At 43.9% G+C, this 20557-nt stretch overlaps 1 protein-coding gene across 1 annotated transcript in view; it reads left to right on the top strand.

The window, feature by feature from the left end:
- The first annotated feature begins 1023 nt into the window (after positions 1-1023).
- Positions 1024-20557, top strand: part of Sparcl1 (SPARC like 1) — a 30352-nt gene continuing 10818 nt past the window's right edge. The window contains exons 1-4 of the mRNA XM_050155769.1: positions 1024-1106; positions 14767-14831; positions 17539-17667; positions 18049-19014. Coding sequence (XP_050011726.1) covers positions 14778-14831; positions 17539-17667; positions 18049-19014 — 1149 coding nt within the window. The 5' untranslated portion in view covers positions 1024-1106; positions 14767-14777. The remainder of the gene's footprint in view (positions 1107-14766; positions 14832-17538; positions 17668-18048; positions 19015-20557) is intronic.

Raw genomic sequence — 20557 nt, 5'->3', positions numbered from 1 at the left:
TAGTGAGACCTCCGAAGACCTGTCAGAATCAAGAGGCGTGAAGCATAGACAGCCGTTAGCATAGGGCCAGACCTACAATAAATGTGCCATAAATATAGACAAAATAACTAAAATAGTCAGACACATAAATAAAGAGCCAGGACACAGGACCAGGCCTTCTGGTGTATTATTATTACCTTAACCCTTGGAGGCAGAGGCAGACAAATCTCTGTGAGTTCCCGATTAGCCAGGGCTCCATAGTGAGACCCTGTCTCAACAAATAAACACCACAATGCAAAGTCCAAAGTAAGCACAGCTAAGGTCTATCTCCCAGGAAGACCTCTTCTTGTCCACCTAGCTTTATTTACCATCGTGGACTTACAGGAGGTGATGGCTGGGGACGAGCACGCAGCCTAAATTTCCAGAGCTGCTTGCACAGCATTAAGTAGCCGGAACGCTTGGCTATTAACATTCAGGCTGCATCTAGGAGGACAGTTTCCAATCGAGCGTATAAAAAATGCATCTGCTACAAGAGTCCTCCTCTCCTTCAACCCCGACTTCCCAGTCACCCTGGGAATAAACAACTCTGGGGAGTCTCTTTGCAGCCTCTTAAAGTCGCACCCCACCCCCACCCCAAGGGACCCCAATCATAGGATCTCTCAGATCGTTTGAAAAAAGAAAAAAAAATGCATGAGGAGCCAAGAGCTTACGTTCTGGCCAAGTTAGGAGCCTATGAGAACAAGAGCTTAGGGGAGGGCTGTTCACTCCGAGCGTAGCAGAATTAGCTCTCTCCCTCTGGGTCTGCTCTGCCTGCAAAGCTCAGCAGCACCGAGGGAGAGAGATCCAGGAATCTGCAACAAAAACGATGACAGCCTGAAATAGCCCTCGGTGCCAACCTCCAAATTCTCATCTGTCACTTCAGACCCTGACTGGCTGGCGGGGCAGCAGAATTTCAACTCCAATAAACCTGAATGTGCTTCTAGGCAAAGAAGCCAAGCTCAGGAGGAAGGGGGTTGAAAGAGTTCCTCTTGGGCAGCTGTCAGACTTTTACTTCCTGCTGTGTTCACAGAGGGGATTCAACATCTGCTGAAGCCACCAAGGCACTGGATCCAGCCACTTCTCCGCAGGTAAATGTTAATGAATTCCCTATATTGGCTGATTGCATGTGTTAGACTGACTTCTGTTATCTGAAAGGGCTGGTTAATGATTTTGATTAAATAATTCAAAGCCATTTACTTATTTTAAAAATCCATTTTGAGTAATTTATAAGGTTAAAAAGAGAATTTTACTTTTCGTAGTCATTTTTCTTTGCCTCCTAAAATTAATAAACTAATAACCTATAGTTTTAGTGATGACCACACCAGAAATAAATACTTCAAATCAAACAATATGCATGTTTCTTATATTTAAACTATCTGCAGTTATCCATCATTGCGGTGAACTTAACAGCAATGTGGGACTGGAAAGCTTTGTTTTTTTGGAGAGTTAGGAACTCTCTCTGATAGCATATTCTACTTCTGCTACTTTCAAGTTATCCCTTTCCTGGTCTCTCTCTCTCTCTCTCTCTCTCTCTCTCTCTCTCTCTCTCTCTCTCCAGTTTAACAGGTTTTTCTCGACTCCTGTTCTCATTAGTTAAGATGTCCACAAGGGGACAGGAAATTTGCCCCACTACTGATAATGTCTTCGTTAGGCAAACAGATGCAGAAGGAGCGTGAAAAGCTAAGAGCAGCCGTGCAGTCTCCCAGACGCTTCTCCTATCTGGCTCTTCTCAGATGCAGCATTTTCCTGGGAGCCCCGCTTGCTCATTCCTCCAGGTCCAGATCTCCATGCTGGAGAGAGCTGCTCGCTGCTTTTGTCTGCAGAGCAGTACAGTTGACAAGGTGCCCCGAGACGTCCTGCTACAGTCTCTTGAGCACTGCCTTTGTCTGCAAAGAGGTTCAGCATGTCACTTTGACATTGTATCTGCCACTCCTCTGGAGCAGGCCCTGACCTCTCGGATTAGAAATGACCCCACAGTCCGCACTCCCCTCCCAAAAAAAAAAACAATTTATTCTCTCCTTTCTCATGGATGCCAGGGTTTTTTTTAGCCCAAAGCTTGCTCAGCTAAATCTTTATTATATAAGACCACATAGATGTGATTTATATGCACATTGTCACACTAAAAAGGTTTTCTTTGTTTTCTTCAATACCCTCTTCTTAGAGAACATTTAAATTTAGGATTATCTAGGGAATTCTAGCAAGGTAGAACTATCTATTTCATCTTCTTGTCATTCAATCAACTAACGCTACTTCCTACATCCGGGGAAAGAATATGTGTGTTGTTCAAAGATCGTGCCCCTCTCCCCTTGATTCACAGCTTTTGGACAGTCATCCAGTGGTTAGAGTATTGGGGGCTGTCTTCAGTTTAATCTCCTGCAGGCATTATGGTGCAGGGCTATAGCAAAAACAAGAAACAGCCATGACAGAAAGAGGCATGTCGTGCAGAAGCATCTGGGCAACTCCAGATGTTGCCTCTCTCACTCCCTCTTGACTGTTATTGTTTTCCCAGCTGACTTGCAGCCGTGCATGAACCTGTCTGCTTTGGTTAAGCTTTAGCATGATGTCCAGATAGCCATTGAGGACGTTTTTTTCCCTGTCAAGCATGACAAAAACAACTGATCACAAAGCTTGGGCCATGTTGGACTTTCTTATTATCCTGAACAATCTTCAGGGGGTAAACCAGGAGAACCTCTTACAGATCTCATAGGATGCCTTCTGTCCCGGCTGCATTTGTACCTGATTCCCACCTAGCCACAGCCTGCTTCTTTGTCCTGGACATCAAGGGTTATACAAAACTCTGACTCTGGAAGAGACTGGCCGCTTCAAAGATAGCCAATAAAATTAACATGAGAAAGACACTGGCCTCTGGTTTCATATGTGATGATCACATAACTCTGACTTATATAAGACCATATAGACGTGATTATATGTGCACATTGTCATACTAAATAGCTCACGGACCCTAGACAAGTGACTTTACCTTTTTTGTGCTATAGAACCCTTAGTGATGTCATCGGAATCATAAAAACAGCATTAGATAGTGCTGAGATATGATGTGAGAATTAAGTGGAAAAAATCTATGCCTGGTATATATTAAATAATCATAGCAACTATGAAAGGATTGGTCTAGTTTTTCCTTCACTACGTAAACTCTGGAAAGGGAAGGAACTTATGCACTGCACGCTAGCAAGTCCTCAGACTCAAGCTAAAATCCCCAAGTCAGCATGGCAGAGTGGATAGGCTTGGGCTGCCCCTGAGCTGCAACCTCAGCTCCCCCTCACACGCTGTGTGGACTTGGCCAGTCATTTCCCACCTCCACGCCTCAGCTATCCATCTCTTAGGCAAATAATCCCCAGAGGTGAGGTTGTTGTAAGGGTCAAATGAGATATTTATGAAACACAAGTGTGTATGGTACCAGCTACAACAGTAAATTCCCCAGAAATGCTACAATTGCCACAAGAAATCTCATGCCCCAAGCTGTCTATTATGATGTTGGAATGAGGCTTCTAGTGGCATTAGAAACGAATAAGGAAATATTCTTTCAGTTATCTTTTCTTTATTCGAAGAAATTAGAGGAAACCATTTTCAGAACCTCAACACAGGTGCTTGTTCCTGAGTCTCCATGCTCCCTCGATTGGCAGCTTCTGAAAGGGCCGAGTCAAATGGGAGGTGCCACTTTTCAGGCCAGCTCTTCCGGAGGCAGAGAGGAGCCGTGCCGCACTGCGGCCAGCTCTGGTTTAGGGATCTCCTTGGACAAGGGGGAGGCCCCAACACTTTTCCTTTCAGACCTTTCTGGAAGGCAAGAATAGAGGTTTTGACTTGCTCTGGGGGTGTGTTTTCCTCTCTGTTGACATCCAAACAAAAAGGCTTTTTTGGTGCTGGTTGTTGTGCTTTTTGTAAACTTCTCCCCTATGTTCCTAGCACTGAGATGTCAGCTGCTTTTTCTGGCTATGTAAAGTAGGAGCTGCCTGTTGTCATAGTGATGAAAGGGTACAGAGAGAGTCCCAAGTCATGACCAGCTCTGTGAAACAGCTCTTGTTAGTCTTAAAATCTTTCAGTGGAGATAAGGTGTCCAGTTCTGGCTCATTTCTTGCCTATTATGCAACCAACTTATGTGCAGCAGTAGCTAAATGTTTCCTTTAAAGATTCAGTGAATAGAAGGTATGAAGAAAGCAACTAGAGCAGCAGCCGTCTCCTGTGGGGTGCAAGGGGGAAAACCGGGGAGAGAAAGGATAAATAAAAGTCACCCTCCCCAATGGCACACACTGTGGTTGTTACTCAGCATCAAGCCTGTGTTAGAACCAGCCACTAAACTCAAAGGCCCTTGCTTCTCCTGTTTTTCAAAGGGGGAACTGATCGTTGTAAGATGAACTGAGGCGATGGATGAAAGCTTAGCAAGGATTGGTTTTATTGTCCTTTTCATGATGAGGTCTAATGCTGACAGACATGGTCCTTTGGAACTTGGAGTCTCCCGGAGAGAAAATTGTAATAATAGCCTCAGAAAAAAAAAAAATTGCTTACTTGACCGGTAAATTTGTAAAGGAAAAATAAAGGGAATAATTATCAGTTTAGGGGTTGGTATTTATTTATTCATTACGTTTTTGAAGAATATAAAAGTCTTTTCTTGTCTTAGTACTAGGACAAAAGGTATAAGCCATTTCATCTTCCCTGAGATGTTAGGTTTCCTAATATCTTAGGTCAGACAATTGCCTAAAGAATGCTATTTTTACCTGATGCCTCAAACTACTGATGCATTCAGTGTTGTTTATCCTGTGAAATGTCCGGGGGTTGGGATGGGGGAGCAAGGAGATGAGCCGGAGCGAGGCTGTGCTCCTCAGGGCCCGTGTGTACTGAAACAGTCATTAATCAAGCCATCCCAGGAATGGAAATTGCATACGCAAGCATGAGGTGGCCTTGAGGACAAAGCCATCTTCATCTTTCTAACAGTTCTGGCCAACCCGAATGTGCAAATGGACAACGTGTGATAATGTGTACTGCAGATCTCTAACCTATTATTCACGTGCCAATTTTAAATACCATTTCATCTTAGTCCATTTTGTGTGTTTTATCATCTCACGTTTCCTGCCTTGTGTGGAGAATCTCCGCATGTGTCTTTAACATCCGTGTCTGTGTGGACTGGATCTGCTCTGTCATTGCCTGACAGCAAGCATCCTCCATCCTGCAGACTGTGATTCACCTGCTGCAAACCTGCTGATGCTGCGAAAGCAGCTCCGGGTGCAAGTTCTCACCCTAAGGTGATGCCATCCAGATTTTAATTACTTACTGTTCCGCCTCTCCTGGTGCTCTTTAACGGGCTTATGGAAAACCACTTAAATCTGTAAGTGAAGCTCTAGAATTGTGTGGTTTCCACACTTGCAATAATGAAGTCATGCCCTAAGAATAGTGATTAAGTCTCCTTTATCTCTTCCCTCACCTGTTTGGTCAAGGTTGGGGTTTACTAGGAATGAAAACAGGCCATGCTTGAGGCTGCTTCGGATTGGTTTCCTTAATAGTACTCTTTTTTGCTTGAAATTATGTCATTCAGACCAGGGGCTCTCATAAGAGAGAATGCAGAGACACCAAATACAATGAATCAGTATTTTTATACAGCATGAAAAAATTCACCCTACCTCTGAACACATATTGCTTGCAATTGTATACTGAGACATATGTTGCACGGTTAAAGCGTGTTTGTTCTAAGAGAATTTGATGGAGCTTGACCTCTACTCAAGGTCAAAAGTGACTTCTCCCTGCTCCCATCCTTCCCTCCTCCCTCATCTGAAGGCTATAAATAGGGGTTGTGTGTGGCAGGGTGGTTGGGAGGAAAAATGTGAGCAGGAAGGATCATAGCCTATATGATGAACAAGCAATCAACCGATCTGAGAAAGAAGAGGGAAGGAGACTTGAATCTAAATTTTCCCCCGCAAAGCACTTCACCGCTATATTTGGGGACTCTGTTTGATTCAGGTTGCATGTGCATCTCAATATCTCTGTGGATTTCTGGTCAGGTCCAAAGACCCAGCGACAATGAGCCTCGTCTACCCCAAATGAAGAACCACATGGGAGTTTGTGGTCTGGGAAAGTCTGAGAATAGCCCTGGACAGGCGCACCTTGATGTCAGCTGGTGGCTCAGCAGAAAACTCAAAATAAAAAGGTTTTGTTTGCGTTCTTTGGGTGACTTTAATGCCAAGCTCTAGACCTCTTCCTGGAGACTCATTAATACTTTAAAAGCCCTAAAGCACAGTGTTAACTCTAGATCAGGTAGCAGCACGCATTGGGCAGGTGAAGTATGACTAAAGGCTTTGCTCTCAGAAAGCAAAGCCTGTGACTCTCACCGCAAGACCAGGAGAGCACTGTTCGAGTCTGACTAGGAAGTGCCTGTAATAGTCATCTCGTTTGCACCTTCTCAGAAAGGAAATTCTCCATAGCTGCCCTAACTTCTAAAAATAGTGGCCTACAGGCTTCCTCTGACACAAACAACCTCAACGGAGGATACCTGGCCTTATTTGGAAGTGTGGATGTACATGTTCAGGAACTAGAACGCTAACAAGAAGGAGAAGCAGGGAGACTAGTCGAGGCAGGAGTCTCCCTTTTAGGGCCTCTGGTAGGTCCTTCTCAGGTCCCTTAACTTAAACAAAGATGAACAGATCAAATGGTTGTCAGCCTTCAAGATGAGCCGCTGACGCCAGTCTCCTTGGTCAGGAAGAAAGGGGCTTAGCTGCTTGATGACTCAAGGCACAATGAGGTTAATTCAGGAAGGAGGCAAAACTATCAACACTAAAATCCCCACGTAGCATGATGTGACCAGTAGACAAGAGGAATCTCTCAGAGGTATGGGTGACTGTAGTGGCGCCCTGGCTTTTTAAGTGTAGAAGAGAGAGGGACAGTAAGGTACAGGTACTCACAGGGGACATGTGGATTAGTCTAAGCAGGTTTAAGTGGTGAGGCAGTCTAGAACTTAAGAAACTTAACTTAATTTCAATGTATATATGTTCCTAATTAATATGATGACTTAATTAATGTTATAAAAGCTATATGAACTAGAAAGAAATCAATATAAAGGTCTACCCTGCCCTATCCTTACTATAAATCTCTACAAAATGTTGCAGAAACTGAAACGAAAGCAATTGCAACCAAAAAAGGACACACAATGAATTCATTATTTAATTTGGATAGAGAGTGATGATCTAGGGTGTGCCAAATTTTGGATACCTTGTCCTCTAGAAAGCAGACACTTGTGGACAGAGATAAAGACCAATCAAAGGGTTTCCTTCAAAGAAATGTCCCATTTTCCTACCAAATGCAATGAAGAAGTGCTGTGTGGCTGTCGGAGGCCCAGCGACCTCTCTTTAGTCTCAATGTCCTCCTCACACTCTCACGCCCAAAACTAGAATTGCTCCCTCAGAAACCAACAGCGGTTGACTCATGCACAGCCGCTCCATGGTGCCTTGCAGCCCCGTGTCTCCAGGCTCGTCTGGACTCTATTGACAGCTGAAGAATAGGTCATTCCAGCTCTATGGCTGGCTTTTCCAAGCGTGGAGCTTGAGTTGCTGCTGAGAAATCTAATTACTCCTTCCTTTCATGGTAAAATCGATTTACAACCTCTCCCATGGTGAAAGCCAATCCTTTAAACACAAAAAGGAGCCCAACAGAGGGTATGTGTGTGTTCTTCTCCATGAGGTGGCTATGCAGACAGGACTCAGGGACCTTGCTAGGACAATCATCATAACCTACTGCTATCCACTTGCTATCCCTTTGCCCTTTAGATGTGATACCAGGAATCTGAGGAAATTTTCTAAAGATCTATTAGTTATGCCAAAGCAAATTTTGAGCCAGCATCTAGTCCCTCCACACATATTTTTTTAATTCGGAAAGATGACTTTTCAGAGCTGAAGAGATGTCTAGCATCTAAGAGCACTTGCTGCTCCTCCAGTGATCCTTAGTTCAGCTCCTTACACTCACAGATGGTGGCTCACAGGCAACTGTAATGCCACTTCCAGGAGATCCAACACTCTCTTCTGGCCTCAACTGGTGCTTACAGAATCACAGAAATATATGTAAATAAAAATAAATAAGTTGGACTTTTTTTTTGGTTTTTAGAGACAGGGTTTCCCTGTATAACAGTCCTAGCTGTCGTGGAACTAGCTCTTGTAGACCAGGCAGGCCTTGAACTCACAGGGATTCACCTGCCTCTGCCTCCCGAGTGCTGGGGTTAAAGGCACCATCACTCCCCAGCCAAGTTGGACTATTTTGAAAAGATGGCTTTCCCTGTTGAACTTGGAATAAATCGAATAAGTTATTTAGGCCAAGATCTGTTTCTGACATCCTTAATGCTGTAGCTGTAGCTCAGACTGTGAAACAGCAGTGTTCTCTGGAGAAGGGTCTCCAGACTTCCTAAAGGCCAGCTGAAATGAGTGGAGACAAGCTTATTTATAGAAATGTGTATTTTGTGCTTGCTTTGGCAGCATATATACTACAAATGTATATTTTATAAGTACTGTACATAAATATTTATAAACCAGCTAAAATAATGAAATTGTTTATTCCATTCAAATCTCTGCTATTACAACCTAATCTTTGGAATGGCTCTAGTTTCCCTGTTTGTAACTTGCAAAGAAAAGAGGTGGCAAATGTTGGAACAAGCCTCCAGCCCACTACTGGGTTTTAAATGAAGACAAATGGAATACGGCATGAGAAGCGGTTACTTTTCATAATAGCATAAACATTACCCTAAATGCCATCAGAATCTGTTCTACATGCACACAGAGAGAGAGAGAGAGAGAGAGAGAGAGAGAGAGAGACAGAGAGACAGAGAGACAGAGAGACAGAGAGAGAGACAGAGAGAGACCATAGCTCTAAAATCAAAGCCATGTTTCTGTATTGATTCAACGTGAGCTGCCAACCCACTGAAGTGATATGACAGAAATTCACTGAGAGGTAACCTGAGATTCAGAAGAAAAAAAAAACTGTAAGAATTGACTTTATTTACAGCAGTGGACGCCTATAATTGGTTTCATGCCACCACGCTGGCCAAATATTCAGGCTGTGCTGTCGCACTGGAGCCATTTGTAATTCTGGAGCGACCGTTGGTTCAGTGCCCTCCACCAAGCTTTCATTCTCCACCAAACAGCTCTGAGTTAACTCTCTCCCTGAATCAATGCAACACTCTGTCACATTCAAAAAGAACAAAAGCCCAAGTGTCCTCCATTTTCCCCTCTTGCCCCTAGCTCTAGCTCACACAAATACATTTGAAGACCTAACCCTGGAGTCCTGCTTAATCTCTCTGTAAATCTTTCCAATCGTTTCCTAAAGCGTGGAGAGAATAAAACACTAGGAATTTGTTTAAAGCGAAGACACTTTTAGTTTAGACCTGGGTGCCGCCAGTCATTCATCCTTATTCAGGGGCTTCCTGACTGCTTGTGGCAGGGTCGTCGTATCCACTGTGAGCTGAAGATGGGAAGTGAGCCATTTTTCTCTAAGTGTTTTGTTATCATTTGAGGTTTTGTTTTTCTGGGCAACATTGTAAATCCATGAAATCTAGATGTCGTTATTTTTTGTTCCCACAAGAGACAGAACACCAGCCTCTGCTTACACTGTGTTTTGGTTCTTCCTCGTGGCGTTTTTCTCAAACCCTGTGCGTCTGTAGAGTGACTGTTAAGTTCCAAGAGTGAGTCACATGGGAGATGTCTAATTCACCCCACTGCCTCCAGCATCACAAGAGCAAGGCTGAGGGCTCCAGAATTCATATGCTAGTACTTGAAGGCGGTGGGCACATATTTTTGTGTTATGAAGTCAGAAATAATTGTCACTCCCCCCAAGCAAAGATTCCATGTCCACTGTTAATCATCCAAATTGCAAAATATATTTGCATTCAGCTAATTGGACCCACTCTTTACTAGATGAAATGTTATGGGTCCTAGGACAGAGCACAGTGTGAAAAGGGGCTGGAGACAAGTTGAAATTGAATGGGTTAAGTAGCACTGAAAAGGCCCTACACATGGCATCCCTCGCTATATGAAATCTGAAGATATGCAAACCCATGACTCCTGTATTTTTACTCAAAGTGGTTATCAATCCAAAACACAAAAAGGAAACGGTGATTCCAGGCAACAAACTCCAATCTGATACCTTGAGGAGAATCTCATTGGAAGTTATTTACCAAAGCGTGGGAAGCTATGGAGAAGCTACAGGGCTCTTAGAGACAGGGTGGTCAAAACTGAGTTTGTAAATAAAAGGGGAGAAAAGGTCTCTGAACCCAGAGAAAGCCATCACAAAGGGCCAGGACACTCAAGAAGGAGCACAGCCACCTGAAGGGACTGAAAACCACAGGCCCTCACCTTCTGCACCCTTGACTCCTCCTTTCAGGGTCCCTGTTGACTGAACTCAACAGAAACTGGGTCAGAAAGTCTGTTGATCCATCCCTAGGAAAGAAGGGTATGGGTGTGGAGACACACAGGGACAGAGACTGTGTCAGATGTAAAGGAGACACCCCTTCCCAGAGTGGGAGGCACACAATGAACAGACACGCTGCGGTGCAGTTGTGAAACAGCTGAGAACCAGCTGTGAACCAGCTGCGCTTTTGCCTCTCTGGGTTCTTTTAAAAGGCAAAAGTAAACCTCAGCCTCTCTTCTTTTCCCAAGAAATTCTTCAAACCAACTCCAACCATAAAGCTCCTTAGGATTAGTTGCCTCCCACCTGTGAGTGATGAGCTATGTTGTATCAGTGGGCAGACAACTGGCATCCTCAGAAAAACCGTTGGCCATGACAAGTCTACATGAGATGCTTCCACCATGTGCTAAGTCCTGGAGGGGTTCCTTGGAATGAGTGTTTTTATCCATAGCTTACACAAAAGACAAAACCTTCTCAGAGCACACCACGGTTCCCAAAGAGGCCCAGTACCATGAGAATCAGGCTACTTGGAACTGTATTTAGGTATTATTTGCTGTTTTCCTTAATCCTGAAAGAGAGCTCTCTCAGTGAATTATTCTTGGTTCATTCACACAGTTGAAAGCACTTGAAATCCCTCTCAGTTAGAACTGAACAACTGACTTATTAACGAAACTGACAATTTCCACTGAAGCCAGCGGCTTTATTTTATACTCATAGAGTTTAACTAATGAGAGAAATTCAAAGAAAAGCAGTCAGATGAGAAGGCCAAAACCAGGCATCCAACGGAGAAAAGCTTGGTGGTGGTTGAAGGGGGAACTAAGGGGAGAAAGAGGATAGAGTATCTGACCATGGCAGGAGCCAGCCTTCAGGCAAGAACAGCCTTGCTTTTAGCAGCATGAAGCACATTGCCTGTTTTATTGAGCCCCTATAGTATCACAAGTGTGAGGAGCTTTCAGAGGAGGCTGCTGAGAAGCACATGTGAGATCCATGAAGCTGGGAGTTTGTGCAATGTGTGGAGCCTTCTTCGTTAAGATAAAGGAGTCACCATCAGGTTTTGAACTTTGTGAGGCCCCTGTGCAAACGAGGGATCTGAAACTGGAGGTTCTTGGTTTTGTGATCTGTCCCTTAGGTAGCTAGCTAGAAGATGATAGATAGATAGATAGATAGATAGATAGATAGATAGATAGATAGATAGATAGATACGATATATAGATGGTTGAACAGATAGATGATACATGGATGGATGGATAGATAAATGATAAATACATAGGTAGTGATAGATGATAGATAGATAGATAGATAGATAGATAGATAGATAGATAGATAGATAGATCTCAAAAATATGCAAAAATACTATTGAACAGGAAATAACACAAAAATGAAAAAAGTCTGTATTCACAGAGAAAGGGGAAAGAGGGTGGAGGCCGTAACCAGAACTGAGGAAGGTTAATATGACCAAAATTACTTCCCTAATTACACTATGAGACAGAGCAAGATGAAGCCATTCTAAAGGCAAATTCTCGAGGGAAAACAACACTGAGAACTGCTTTGTGAGTCTGGGCCTATGGAGGTGGAGAGGAGACACAGGGGGATTAGTGTTCGGTAGCAAATGAGGGCCTCTGAGAGATGAGGAGGAGGCGTGCAAAGGCCTTCATGGCAACCCTACCCTGGAAAGCCCGTGGGATCCTCTGAACATAATTAAAGTAATCCCTCAATAACAGGCCCCAGAACACAGGGACTGCCCTCATTTCTTCTGAGTGAGAGACGGGGGTTGGGGTGAGCTTCAGGGATGTCCTTGAAAAGCACACATTGGGGTGACCAGATGGGAACAGTGGTGAAAGGGCATGTTGGCAAAGTGAGGTGCTGGGCAAGTTTTCCTTGGAGGGCGATGCTGAGAACCAGAGGTGTGAGGTCACAGGAAGAGCGCCTGAGTGTCACAAGGAAGGGTGCTCACCACATTACCTGGCATGAGGTGTTAACTACTATTAACATCGGTGAAAAGAAGGTACTTTTTTCAATAAAACTATACTTCGGGAAACACAATGAATACTAAGAGACTCGGCTTCCATTTCTGTCACCTTTTACTGAATGCCAATATATTGTCCCAACACGGAAGCCCTTGTATAACATCGGAAGGTTTTGTGGGTCAGGGATCTAGTCTCACCAGGAGTACTGACCTGGTGAAGGCCTGTCCCTCACAGGTCGGTATGCGTTGTCAAGGACACGTAGAAAGCTGAAATCATTAGGACTGGTGAACAACGCTCAATGATGTAACAGCCTAGGACAAGTGGCTCAGGGCTCCCAAAACAAATGTTCTGAGAGGGAAATATTAAATTTTTGTGACCCGGATCCAGAAGTCTGGACCATCATTTCTGCCTTAAGCATTCAGTCAAACAAGTCACTGAGGACAGCCCAGATTCGAGGACAGAAACAAGACGACATTCGGTAAGAAGAGCAACCAAGACCTCAGTGTCTACACAGAGCATGAGTCTAGCTGGCATGGTTTAAAGTTTCAGCTGAAGTCGCCCATCTGGCAAGAGCCATCCTGTTCCTAAGAGGAGAAAAAGGCTTCTTCTCCTTCTTTTCCACCACCCTGCATCTTCAGGGTTGCTGGGTTTATGACAGTAAATACTGGTGTGAAGGAAGGAAAGAGCTGGAGAGCGCTAAGGGACAAAATGGTTCCAAATCTGTGAGTTGTTAACGACCAGAGTTGTTGGGCCATTTTCTGCCTTGGAGCGCTTCAAGAAATCGAAAGGTTCTCCATTGTCACAGGTGTTAGGAATCCCTGATGGCTAGATGCTCTCCTTTGAGTCTCCTGGGAAAACTCCTCCAGCCCTGTCTTTTTTTTTAAATATTTATTTATTTATTTATTTATTCATTCATTCATTCATTTATTTATTATGTATACAATATTCTGTCTGTGTGTATGCCTGCAGGCCAGAAGAGGGTACCAGACCCCTCTACAGATGGTTGTGAGCCACCATGTGGTTGCTGGGAATTGAACTCAGGACCTTTGGAAGAGCAGGCAATGCTCTTAACCTCTGAGCCATCTCTCCAGCCCTCCAGCCCTGTCTGGTAGATAAAGTAACGACCTGGCCAAGGTCTCTGGGCAGTGGGGAGACAGTTCCGGTCTAAAGCTCAGATTCCACTTCCCAGCCAACCCTTCCTTCCAAACGTTCTGCAATGAGCCAGCTTGTAGATTTGGAGAAGAGCTCCCATCATCTCATGTCAGTACACAAAGTATAATGCCACACAGGCAAAATTGTGTCTCTGTCTTCATCTCTCTTGTCTAGAGCCTCATCTGCTCTTCCTGAAAACAAAGTCTGCATTTGTAGAAACAGCACACCAAATCTGACTGTCTCAGAATAACTGATTTTTTTCATGTATCCCAGAATAAATGGTACTCATCTTCCTGAGTGAGGACGTCGTGGTTTTTGTTTTCGAGCACTTTGCAAGAGTCAGCAAATCGAGCCTCTGCCGTCTTCTGCGTGGCGGTTGTTCTCACAGTGTCTCATTTCCTGCTATAGGCCTCACTTCTCTACACAAAGCTGTGCATCTCAGTGATAGCCTACAGACCGTGAAATCATTCCCATCACCGTGCAACAAACACAGTTACCCTGGCGAGGCAGGAGGATCAGCCACTTATCCCAAGACAGAGAACACACTACAACTGTCTCCTGCTTTTTAATATGGGACAAGCAAATATTCATCAGTGGTTCACTAGTGTGTCCTCTTGGGTCGTTTCCACATCACATTAAACAAAAAATTTGGAAGTAAAGAAAAAGAAAAATTCATTTCCCAATGACTCTTAACCATTAGCATTCACTGAGAAAATAAAGTATTTTTGGATACCATCAGTCATAGATATATCTTACGTATTCCCCCTAAACTTACTATCTATTTAGTTTTTTACTTTTGCTCTTAGTTCCATATACAAAACACTTATTTCTTTTTTAATTGTTATCCTTTGGGAATACTTTATTTACATCCTTTCCACCCCTTCCTCTTCCTCTCCAGTTTCCCCTTCCCCTAGTAAAATATTTATGTTTGATACAATAGTCAAAATATGTTTTAGAGAAAAGAGCATCTGGAGGTTGTGAAATGTATAGGGTTACCTCTGGTTTCATGATAGAACATTACATTGAGCAGAGCTGGAGGTCCCTGGCAGCTTGTGTCTTTTCTCGTCGTAAGTGGAAACATATGAAGAACTGAAATAGGTTTCCATTCAGATGTGGGAGACTAGTACAATGACAGTCCCTTCCAGAGTGGACAGTAGCCAGCTAGTATTTGTAAATCCATCTGGTCGTCATCCCAAAGGAAGCCCCCACGAATCTGACGCTGTCTCCTTGATTCACACAGGTCCAGACAACATGACGCCTGCGCTTTTCTTCCTTTACGTCTTGGGGACTGCAGCTGCGATTCCGGTAAACATCCTTCCCTTCTGTGTTATAGCTCTCCCTCCTGGCTCTGCATTTGGAAAAAACTGTTGTTGACTTGAGGTGCTGAAGCAGGAAGATCCATCTCAGGCCCCAGCTGAGCCTAAAAAGACCCAGTCCCAAGCAAAGATACCCCCACCAAAACGATCCTTCTAGGATGGCTTTGGATTTTTTGTAATTCCAATTACATTTCCATGAAGTAAATTCATAAGTAAAAGAAAAAAAATCAAGATAGCATACTTTAATAACATTTTCCCAAACAATAAGGTAAAATAATTATGCAGCCGAAAATGTTGACTATCATCTTATTAGACAGAGTCTACCCAAACAGTGGTTGGGGAGAATAAACTGTAGGTCTGTGAAAAAACAAAGAATTTAACATGTATTGCCTAGCCATTCTCCTCCATTATTCTCTTCAGGATCAAAGGCATGCTGTCTGATTTCTGAGACTGAGACTCTCTCCTGATACTCTGCAATAATAAAAACAGGACTCAGTGTAGTAGAATCGTATATGCTACGGTAATCGATGGCTGCTACCTCAACTCTAGGTTGTCCAAGACAGTATGCTCCAAGTAGGCGTGACTAGAGTGTCTTCTACTTCATGGTCAGGCACACTCTCCCCAGCACCATCTACAAAAACCACTATATGCAAAAAGCCACGTCAGCGGTTTTGGCACTATTGACTGGAAGCTTTCCTTTTAAAGCCTGGTGATCATTTCTGATATCATCTTTTATTAAACCACTTGTGCCATGTGTTTTTCTTCATCCAAGGAAAGAACTAGCCTCCTTTAGACAACATCGCGCCCTCTACTCTAGACTAAGATTCTATCCTTCCTTTTAGATGAATGGGAGCTGCTTCCAGACAGCAAAGGCAAACTCTGTCTCCCTGATCAAGCAATTCATAGAAAGAAAGGGTTTATGACAAACACTAACAATGATGCTGTAAATTAGCTCACGGGAGCAGTCCAGTTGACATTACACACTGTACTCTGAAGTTAGAAAAGTGGGATGAAGTAGCATAGAATTCCCACAAAACCGTTGCTTTTTCCTGAAAATACGCTTTCACTTTGGAATGGCCATACTTTCAACTTTATAAACAGACACCCAGAGTCTTTGAGCCAAACATTTGAAGACACTCCCACATATAGACACAAGCCAGATGTTTCCTTTCCGGGGTGATTTATCATAAGCAGACCCAGCCAGACGCTGAAAAGCTAACTGTCTTCTCAAAAGACTGGCCAGTGTAAAACGCTGCAGTATTTTCCAACCCTGGTTGAATTCTTCAGCAACTAATAGTTTCTGTGTGGTCGAGAGATTCCAAGCAGACTCTCAAGAGGGCAGGAGAAATAAACATAGACGGTGAAATAGATTTCAACTACCAGAAAGAAAATGAGCTGCCACACTAGTGTGTGCTCCGTGGAGGTAGGAGGAGCAAGAAGGTATAGGAGAGAGGCAGGGTAGGGGAGCAGGCATCCAGCAACAGGCCCAACCTCCCTCTCCATTGCCGCTCCATGATGCCCTGGGGAAGAAGAGACTTGCCAAAGCAGTCTCCACTTCTCCTTCTCCTCTTTGCTTCAGCTTCTTCCAAATCATTTTCAGTGTCAATCCTCTTAGTTGAGAAGGTGAGATGCGAAATAGCAAGCAGATCATAACAGATCCTGTAGCCACCTCTCCTTCTTTACCGGCACTGTCGGCACTAACGGGCCTGCTGGTGGGTGAGAAGACCCTGACGGTAGAGCCTGGGCTCTATACTTATGTCCCCTGCATACCCACAGGATCTCCATAAAGGCAAAATTCTGCTTCCGACACTGACAGTTCATGTGTTTTCATCACGGAACATTACTGTCAGGAAGACTAGTTTTCACGTGGGAGCTCTGAAATTTACAAAATAGTTTATGTTCACCCACTCCGTCTCTGTGTTTCTGCTCGCTTTGCCAGAGGAGGTGGAAGGAGAGAAGACAACAACTTGTCTAGTCCAGTAAAGATCAAAGAGCAATCAAGGCTTGAAGCGAGACCTCCCTCCAACTCTAGTTACCCAACTTCTGTTCTGTGCATCACTGCCCAGCTCTTGGTTGATGTCTCTCATCTTGTACGAAGCCATGGCTCTTGCTGAAGTTAGACTTCCCAGTGGCTGCTCCCTACCAGGCTCCATGCCCTGTCTCACACAATCTTTTAATTGGTTCTAAGTTAAATAGCTTGTTTAGTCAAAGGTGTCCTGATGGCTTTTAGTAAAAGCCAATGGGACCAAGAAAATAAATATTTAGCAAAAATCTTATAATATTTTCTGTTAATTTTCTGTGAGAACTTAAAAGCAGCCAAGGTGCTGTTCGGTGCTATATCCTGGGGTTAATTTTGTTTTTTCTACACTTTATGTCAAATAACACTTTCCAAGATCATAAAATATGTATGTTTCTGTCAAGATTAAAAATCCCAAGTCAAGAATAATCATTACTGAAATATCTTCTGTTTTATTTTCAGCCAGTCTTTGCATATATAGCCTTTCATAAATTTGACCATGATTCTTCAATGTAACAATAGATTGCAGGCATTTGCTGGCGGCCTAGGCAATTCTAGACACCACCATTCATTCATGTCACCAGCAAAGACTCCAGCAGCGGTGATACTGACAAAAATAACTCATGTATTTTAAGCTGGCATCTGTCTGTTAGTGGCACAAAGTCTTTGTCTTTTTCAGACGAATGCAAGGTTTCTCTCTGGTCATGTCAACCCAACGACCGCAGCATTGGTGACACCCGACGATGCGGCAGCCCCCAGTGCCGGGGTTGAAGCTGCAGCAGACATAGGACGCCACGCCAACGATAAGGTAAAAGTCATCACCATACATACTAGTGTCATCTCCTTAGTTCTCCAGAGAATTGCACATAAAAGCATGCTTAAAGTTTAATATATTCATGTCTCAGTTTAATTTTGTAAGTACAATAATCACATGAACTATCTCTAAACACTGAAAGTTATAGGGATTAATGACTGTACTTACTCCCTGTAGTCAAGTGCTATATAAAATATTTCATTTTACAAAATTTAAATTTGGGATAAACCTGTGCTTTAGAAGGTGAAGAACGGCATAAATATGTTTAGATGATAATGCACGGAGAAAGAAAGGAGACAACTTAATATTAACCTTGTAACGGTAAATATGAATACCATGTCATTTGTTTCAAGAATAAACTTTTGTTCTTTTAAGGCTGAACAGCCTTCAGCACTGAAGTCAGAAGAGGAGAACCATGAACAGTCAACAGAACAGGACAAAGCCTACAGCCTCGAGGAGGATCTCAAGGATGAGGAGGACGCGGAGGGCGATTTAAGCGTTAATTTGGACTATTCACCGACAGAAGGAGCGATCGATGCACAAGACGGTACAAGTGAGCCTCCTCAACAGGAGAAGCTCCCAGAGAGCACCGATTTCCCTGAGGTTGCGTCTACTTCCTCTGTGGATTCCAACCGACAGGCAAATGTCACAAAGGGGGAGGGAAGCCAAGAGCAATCTGAAGGGGACGCGAACCAGCAACTGAACAAGAACAACCAGCATAACCAAGACTTAATGGACGAAGAAAGTCCAGAACAAGATCCAGGTGCTCCCGATGAAGAAGAGGAAGAAGAGGAGGAGGAGCCAGGAGACGTTGGTGCTCCCGGTGATAACCAGGAAAGGGAAAAAGAACCTCCCGAGGAGCAGCCTATCAGCAAGCAGGAGGGGAACAGTGACCAATCTGATGATCCCTTAGAAGAGTCCAGTCAACCAACTCAATTAAGCAAGAGAGAGAAAAATGGGTTTGAGCAAGGAAATGAAGAGCAAGAAGGTAACTCCAATGCAGAAGGGGAGGACAAGACGGCAAGCAGTGCAAAGCACATTCAGCGTACAGAGTGGCAGGGCCAAGAAGGAAAAGCTGTCCTCGATGCTACTGGTAGCCAAAAGGACGAGGATGAAAAGACAGTTTCCGCAGAACCTACCGACGGTGTTGCCATCCTGGCCAGTTATGATGGCAGCAAGGATGACGCTAAGCATGGTACAAGTGATGACTATTTCATCCCAAGCCAGGAGCTCCTGGAGGCTGGGAAAGCGGATCCCCTTTCCTATTACCTCAAACGTGCTGAGCAAGCAACGGATGAGAATGAGAAAGTAGACAAGAGTGAGGCTGAAGACAACCAAAGGGTGAGACTGTTTACCATGATGCTTATCCAATCAGTTGGCCAGGAAACAGCCTCCACCGCTCTGTATGCTCTCACGCCCTGCTGTGTGTGCTTCACACAGTACATTCCTAAGATACAGGCCAGGCTGAGCATCCCCCCTGTGAAGCGATGGACCAAAAACACTGCAGTTTTGTTCAGTCCCTGTGACATGTGCATATACATAATGAGATATCTTGAAAATAGAATCCATGTTTAAGCACGAAATTTGTTTTACAAACACTCCCTACGTGTTTCTAGCTTAAGCATAATTTCATACAATATTTTGGATGTGACTGTATTTTAACTGTAACCTGTCACATGAGCCCATGTGTTAAGTCTCTGCTGTTGGTGCCACGTCAGTGCTCAGACAGTAGCTGGATTTCAGAGAATTTCATATTTTCAAGTGTTCAGATTATGAATGCTCACCTTGTACAATTATGTATTTGTCTGTCTGTCCATCACCAAACTGAGAGCATGCTCTGTTTGAGCCCCTCTTGGAAGCAGACCTTTGATTTGAGTGACAGGTATTTGAGAAGTACAAGAAACAATGAAAGAGAAATGTGAATATTATGTAGGAAAGGAAAAGAAGCTTTAAAAATTAATTAAATTTGTTTTTTAAGAACTCCCAAGGATTATGCCATTTGGGAGTAAGCAGCTGGGACATTTATTTTGACTGGGATTTGTTAGAGGTAATAAATCCCGAACACATCCAGTTTGCCCTTTGAATCGGCCGAGTAGATTTCTATGGCTTAGGGGGCTTAGAAATGCAGACAGTCAGTTGAAAATCCCTGCAGCTAGCTGGAAAATTCTCAATAAAGGAGCCATAGGCAGCTGCAATTCTGCTGTCTTCAAAACTGGGGTCACATTGGTCCTGCTGAACCACTGTGTCCGTCAAAGTGCCTCCAGCATAAGCAGAACCGGCACCGTTTATTGAATTAACCATAAAAATTAAAGTACTGCTTTATAAAGCAAACACATGCCCATGAAAATATGGAAATTGCAGCAGGGAAAAAGAGGAAATTCTGTTTTCATTTGGCTGCTTAATCACTTGGGACTTCCAGGCAAATTCCCAGCACACTGCCTGCCGCTCCCCACCCCAGGAGGAATTGATCCCATCTGCCTCCTCCAGAAGGAACTGACCCCGTTTGGGGTGGCAGGCAATATCAAATCCCAAGGTCTTTCCTGCCATTTAAGGTAGAAACTTTCTTACACCTCAAACCTGCTAAGAAAGTGTTATCAACACATCCACAGAGGTCACTGATGGACTTCCATCCTCATGACAGATTCCCAAGACAATGTTATGGGACAGTGCTTTGGACCCAACTCCAAAGCGGTGATCTTCCTCACATGGACTGATTCTTGCTCTCCAAGGATTACTGTCTCCCTCTGCAACTTTAGGGGTTTCCCTACTGAGAGCAGAGCATGCACAACTCAGTGACTGACTGTATGCACAGCTCAGTGACAATAGTACACACAGCTCAGTGACTGTGTGCACAGCTCAGTGACTGTGTGCACAGCTCAGTGAC

This window comes from Alexandromys fortis, unplaced genomic scaffold (genome assembly GCF_014885135.2).
Source record: "Alexandromys fortis isolate MF-2015 unplaced genomic scaffold, M_Fortis_MF-2015_v1.1 scaffold_87, whole genome shotgun sequence".
NCBI classification, from domain to species: Eukaryota; Metazoa; Chordata; class Mammalia; order Rodentia; family Cricetidae; genus Alexandromys; species Alexandromys fortis.
Note: the sequence above shows the minus strand (reverse complement) of the source record. Positions and strands in the feature narration are given on the sequence as shown.